Source organism: Sceloporus undulatus, chromosome 10 (genome assembly GCF_019175285.1).
Source record: "Sceloporus undulatus isolate JIND9_A2432 ecotype Alabama chromosome 10, SceUnd_v1.1, whole genome shotgun sequence".
Taxonomy (NCBI): domain Eukaryota; kingdom Metazoa; phylum Chordata; class Lepidosauria; order Squamata; family Phrynosomatidae; genus Sceloporus; species Sceloporus undulatus.
This window is the reverse complement of record NC_056531.1, coordinates 184,807-191,102: the sequence shown is the minus strand read 5'-3', so window position 1 is coordinate 191,102 and position 6,296 is coordinate 184,807. Positions and strand designations below refer to the sequence as shown.

Here is a 6,296-nt window from a genome sequence, read left to right as displayed (position 1 = left end):
TACCTGCCTCTCTCTATGGATCAAGGCGGGGGACAACAACAATTGATGCAAATGCTTAGCAAAGAGATGGAGTTATTTGGCTACCTAGAACTGTAGAAACCATTTTGAGATGTGGGGATAGTCCTTGCCACAATTGCTGTGACAGCTAGCTGTGTCCCCTCTGAATGGTGGGTGAAATGCTCAGTGTCATTGTCAGGGCAATAGGAGAAATGAACTAGCTTCCGAAGAACCCAGGTCTTCTTTGCCATTTTTGCAGTGTGTGTAGAACTGGATCTCCAGAGCCTTGCTGTGAACACCATCTTGCAGTCCCATCACGTCAATGACATGGAGGGGGCCTCCAGCATGTGCATCAGCTTTGACGTGATTCAGCAGGCATCGCTGGAGGACATGGTCACAGGGAACCAGGCCACCAATGTCCCCGCCAGCTACGATGAAGCAGCCCTTTGCTCCAACACTTTCAGGTGTGACTCACAGCAGGGACTTTTGCCTGGGTCAGCCATTTTCAGTGAGAAGTTGGCCTGTTCCACCATCTCTGGACCTGAAGCAAAGGGACATCTTTTGTCTTTTCTTGCAGGATCTTGAAAAGTGTGGTGGTGGGCTGGGTGAAAGAGATCACGCAGTACCACAATGTCTATGCTGACAACCAGGTGATTCATTTCTACCGCTGGCTGCGCTCCCCAACCTCACTGCTCTATGATCCAGCATTGCACCGCATGCTACACAATATGATGAAGAAGCTCTTCCTGCAGTGAGTCTTTCCCAAATATACACAGATGCATATGATAGAGAGAAAAAGCGCTCTGAATGAAAGAAGGCTTTGGTTATAGTCAGCATAATGTAGTAGTTTGAGTGTTGGACTAGGACTCTGATAGACCAGGGTTCAAATCCCCTCTCTGCCATCGAAACCCACTGGGTGATCTTGGGCAATTCACGCTCTCTGGTTGCTGAATGGATCCCCAGCCATGGCTTCCCTTATTCACCTCCCTGCTCTCATTCTTTATCTCAGACTAGTGGCAGAGTTCAAACGCCTTGGCTCTGCAGTGATTTATGCTAACTTCAACCGCATCATCCTATGCACCAAGAAACGCAACATTGGTGACGCCCTTGCCTACGTGGAATACATCACCAAAAGGTGTGTCTGGTTTGACACAGTTCATGGGTAGCACCACATCTCTTGACTACTTCCCTGTGTTTTGGGTGGGTGAGGGAGTAGTCCTGTAAAATGGGATTCCTGGCACTTTCTGTCACAAATTGCACTGAAAAGAGGAGCTTGGGGGGTTTCAGCACAACCCTGGAATCTCTTTTACTTCAGGGTCGCTCCTGTTCAGCATGGGTTAGTGGTTTGAACATTGAACTATGACTCTGGGGGTTAGGGTTCAATTTCCCACTCAAGCATAAAAACCCACTGAAGCTTTGAACAAGTCACATTCTCTCAGGCTCAGAGGATGGCAATGGCAATGCCAAGAAAACCCTATGGTAGGTTTGCCTTAGGGTGGCCATAAGTCAAAAATGACTTGGAGGCACACAGGTTCCCGTTCAGGTTGATACCACACCTGTGCTTTCCTGAGTGAGATGGCTAAATATAACCAGGATAATCCTTGATATGAAAATAATTCTTGGCTATTAAGCAGATCAATGCTATTCTCTGGAAAATTAGACACATACCAGTTTTTTTCCTGTACAAGAAGTACACAAATTAGATTTAGGAGGGGGAAAATAAAAGTTTTGAAAGGCACGGGTGAGGTAAAATATCGGTCTGAGAAGAGTAGTGAAGACATTTTTTGAATGATAGGTTTTGCTCACAGTCACGCTCTGATGCTCCACTTGGGACTGGGAAGTGGGTGTCTCATGGATGGCTGCCACCCTTTCTTTTCCAGCATCCACTCGAAGGAAATCTTCCACTCGTTGACTATTTCCTTCTCACGCTGCTGGGAGTTCTTGCTTTGGATGGACCCAGCCAATTACGGTGGGATCAAGGGCAAAGTACCATCCCAGATCCACTACGGGGAGGTAAGAGGCCATGTAGGAGCTTTGGATCTCCTGGGGTGTCTGTGCAAGGAAGGGGAACCGACTTCTCTCTTTGCCTATGCCTCCAGAAAGAGGAGGTATTAATCCATACGGAAGTCTAGAAGACGAATAGAATGCCAGAAGCCCTGGAGGGAGGTGGGAGAGTGGAGAAATGCAAGATTGGTATGGTTTTCAGTGTTCACTTTAAGCTCCTTGATGCAGGAGACAAACAGCAAGAAGACAGTAGATGTAGAAGGCAGTGAGGAGGAGGAGGAGGAAGAGGAGGAAGAAGAGGACAAGGAAGAAGGAACAGGAGAAGATGGTGTGGAGGAGCTGCTGGAGAACAACTGGAACATAGTGCAATACCTACCCCAGGCTGCCTCCTGTCAGACTTACTTCCTCATGATTGTGTCTGGTGAGTTGTAGACCAGTTCTTGCTCCAAGGCCTGAATGATGAAGACAGAATGCTCACCTCTTAGGAGTGGAGTGGGCAACCTCCAAAGCTCTAGGGCCCATGTTTTGCCTTTGCTGGTACATGCCCAGCCTCCAGTTTCCCCACACCCAAATAAAGTGATAAAATGACAAATAGTGCTTTCCATTACTATCATTTTCCCACATCTGGTGGATCAGGTAGATGTTTTGAGTAGTGAGAGAGGCAATCAGACCTTTGCTTGTGCCATCACCATTCCAATGTTTCTTTCCCAGCCTACATTGTTGCAGTCTACCACAGCATGAAGGAGGAAATGGAGCGTAATGGCCCTGGAAGCACACCCATCAAGAGACGCACAAATAGCCAGGTCTCCCAGGAGCCTGTGGGGGAGAAGGGTGCCATGTCAGGTGAGTGCCCAAATGCTTCTTTCCACAAACTTGCGCCTTTCGGTAAGAGGGATGCCGTAACAAAGTATAGCAACAAGATCTTCCAGGTTCCTGGTTTTTTAAAAAAGGAAAATGTTCACAAAGAGTAGGCAGATCAGTGTGGCGGACCTTCCGCTTTCCAGTAGTAGATGTGGAATCTTAAGAGCCTACATCACAAGGATAAAAGAAAGATGGAAGAAGAATCACCTGGAACTATGCTGAGGTTTATTTCTGGAGGCCAAGTCACCTCTCTGTGTAAGTGACACATTTATCTACCTCTTCCCTCCCTTTCCCAACCTCAAACCCACCCATCCGCAGGCATGATCGCATTCTCTCAGGAGTATGTCTCCAATGAGCTCACCCAGAGCTTCTTCACCATCACCCAGAAGATCCAGAAGAAAGTGAGTGGCTCTAGGCGCACCACAGAGCCCTCAGAAATGTTCCCAGCCCTGCCTGGCTCATACCTGATGCTCAACAATCCAGCACTGGAGTTTGTGAAATCTGTCTGCCAGGTGAGTTCTGGCCTGTGCAGAGGAGAGCAGCAGAGAAATTGTGATGCCACTATGGGCTCTTGCTCTGCAGGTGGACTTCTATTACAAGCTGGCTCATCTTTCTTTCTTCTCTCAATCTATATGCCCAGGTATTGTCTCTGGATACCAATGTCACCAACCAGGTGAGCAAGCTGAAGCGAGACCTGCTTCGCCTCATCGAAGTGGGAGAATTCTCCGAAGAGGCTCAGTTTCAGGATCCTTGTCGCTCCTACATCCTCCCAGAGATGATCTGCAAGAACTGTAACTTCTGCAGAGACCTGGATCTCTGCAAGGACCCGGTCTTCTCTCAGGTAGCCAACAGGGGCTGCATTCAGGGCTCCTCTTTCATCATTGGATGGGTCTCTTTTGGATTGAGGGGCAGAGGATTACCATTCTCTTCCAGTCCTTCCTCTCCAGAGATAACAGTATTTGTTTGCTAGCAGTTCTAGTTGTTTGGACAAATGTCCCTTTCCCCATCAAAAAGTTAGCTGAGAGTGTTAGGAAGGAGAGTCCTGTGTGATTCTCTGGAATGTGGACAGCAGCATCTCTAGCCACATCTCTTTTATTTCTTCTCCAGGATGGCTCAGTGCTGCCTAACTGGGCATGCTCCAATTGCCAGGCTCAGTATGACTCAGACGCTATTGAGATGGCCCTGATGGAAGCCCTTCAGAAGAAGCTGATGGCCTTTACCCTTCAAGATCTGGTATGCTGTGGAAAAAGCTAGACCAGAATAGTTCACCCTGATATGCCTGTTGTGTCTATATACATACAGACTTCCTCAACCTGGTATTCTCCAGCCAGGGATGATGGGAGGTATACTCCAGCCCATCTGGTAGATACCAGGTTGGGAGGAAAACATTCTGTTAGCAATCTTCCACCTGCAGGTAATTTGACCTCAAAAGTGAGTGGGAAATGTATGGAGCCTCCAAACAGCCGGAGACCTGATCGCAAACTTCACTTTTGTGTTTTAGGTGTGTCTGAAGTGCAAAGGCATCAAGGACACCCACATGCCTGTGTACTGCAGCTGCGCTGGAGACTTTGACCTCCTCTTGCCCACCAAGGTACATGTTGACCTAGCTCCCTCACCTAAACCTCCATTTAAATCCTGCCATGCACACAACTACCTGAAAGCTACCCATCCTATCTCTGTTTAAAGATCTCCAAAGATGGAGAGTCCACCACCCTCCAAGACACTCCATCCACTGTTGAACAGCTTTTTAAGAAGTTCTTCCTAACATTTAGATAAAATGTCCTTGGAATCCATTGGTTCATGTTCTAGTCTCTGGAAAACAAACTGGCTCCATCTTCTACTCTCCCTTCAGATATTTAAGGGTGGCTATATCAAGTCCCCTCTCGATTTTCTCTTCTTCAAGCTAAACATACCGAACTCCCTAAGCCACTCTTCACAGGGCACGGTTTTCAGACCTATCATCATTTTGGTTACCCTCCTCTGGACACCTTCCAGATTGTCTGCATCCTTTTTGAGTTGTGGTGCCAACAGAGAACCATCTTCCCTTCCCTCCCCTTAGTTTCATGCTAGAGGATGATTCATTTGTCTCTAGTTTTGTCTTTCTTCTTTGTACACAGACCTTCCTGGAGCAGCTGAAGGTCTTCCAGAGCATTGCCCAGCACTACAACATGTCCTACCTGTTGGAGAACATTAAATGGCTGCTGCAGATGAACCCTCAGCTGCCTTTGTGAGAGCACCCTGTGCTGTTGGGCAAGGTTGGTGCTACCCTGAATGGGCACTGCATGTTGCACCTTCAGTTTTGTGACCTCGGCACCCCTGCCATGTGGTCCTGAGACAAAAAGGGCTCCAGATACAAGGCTTGTTCTGTACTGCAGGGAAGTACAAGAAATGTGTGTAGTGCTTTGGACTGAAAGACTTCTGGAGAGAAGGTGCAATGTTGCTATTGGATGCCCTTTCTCCTAAAAGCAGCCCAGATGCAAACACATGTGAACACACAACCACGCTTGCCCCTTTTTTTAAGGGACTGTGGGAGGAAAGTGCGACCTAAACCTTTCATATAGGGCTGTTTTTTTGCCCAAATTTTATTATGTTTTTATTTTGGACATTTTCCACCCCCAAAAAATGCTGTAAATAAATGTTTTTACACAGCTGTTAGCTGTCAGTGTGTCTGACACAAACCGTGCTATCTGGGTTCCAGTGTGTCTCGACCCTTTCCTGCTGTGCTGTTTGCAGTATTGTCCCTCTGAGATCTCCTTCCTCTCCCCAGTGAAGAAGGAACAGGCAGACAGAGTGACAGCTATCAATCCCTTGGGCTTTTATAAAACCAGGAGTCTTCCATGCCTGTGCAGTAACCTCCATGGGCTGAGCAACAGTGGTGGTTGCATGCTGGTTTTGAGGCTGTGGCAACAGCAGATAAGCATCCCAGGCAAAAGCTAGACAAACTTTATTTGAAACTATTTATTTTTTAAAAAGAAAATCACTTGGAGGAGGAGAGCTGTGGCTTCGTAAAATGTTTTTGTGTTTGTGTGTATGTCTAATAAAAATTATTATCTGAAAAAAAAAATGTCATTGAAGTGGCTAGTGTAACCTCTATTGAGACTGCCTTAGTTGTGTTGCTGTCATATGCGAGACATGCTGCAAGGCTTGCTGGCTGCAGTATGGGGCGTCAAATAAAAAAGGGATCCTCTCTTACCAGTTCGGCCCTGTCCTTGCCAAGAGGCCGGCTGCCACAGCTGTCTGCCCGCTTGCTTTACGTCTGGATTTTTTCTCGATCTCCGTGGTTGCCACCGTCCTCTTAAAAAGGGGCACCTACGCTGCTTGTGTCAGTGGCTTGACTGTGGCGGAAAAGTGCTCCATGCTTTCCCTCCTACAGGACCTGGCCCTGACCCTTCCGAATCGGCTGACTCAGATGGGGAAAACTGAGCTCCTTGAAA

General features: G+C 47.5%; 1 protein-coding gene across 2 annotated transcripts in view; it reads left to right on the top strand.

Moving 5' to 3' along the window:
• POLE (DNA polymerase epsilon, catalytic subunit) overlaps positions 1–5,910 on the top strand; it is a 23,890-nt gene extending 17,980 nt beyond the window's left edge. For both annotated transcript variants that reach the window (XM_042442073.1, XM_042442074.1), the window contains 11 exons: positions 257–461; positions 575–748; positions 1,007–1,132; positions 1,878–2,010; positions 2,230–2,422; positions 2,713–2,844; positions 3,181–3,374; positions 3,503–3,703; positions 3,970–4,095; positions 4,364–4,453; positions 4,980–5,910. In XM_042442073.1, the coding sequence (XP_042298007.1) occupies positions 257–461; positions 575–748; positions 1,007–1,132; positions 1,878–2,010; positions 2,230–2,422; positions 2,713–2,844; positions 3,181–3,374; positions 3,503–3,703; positions 3,970–4,095; positions 4,364–4,453; positions 4,980–5,093 (1,688 nt within the window). In that variant the 3' untranslated portion in view covers positions 5,094–5,910. The remainder of the gene's footprint in view (positions 1–256; positions 462–574; positions 749–1,006; positions 1,133–1,877; positions 2,011–2,229; positions 2,423–2,712; positions 2,845–3,180; positions 3,375–3,502; positions 3,704–3,969; positions 4,096–4,363; positions 4,454–4,979) is intronic.
• Positions 5,911–6,296: the final 386 nt, after the last annotated feature.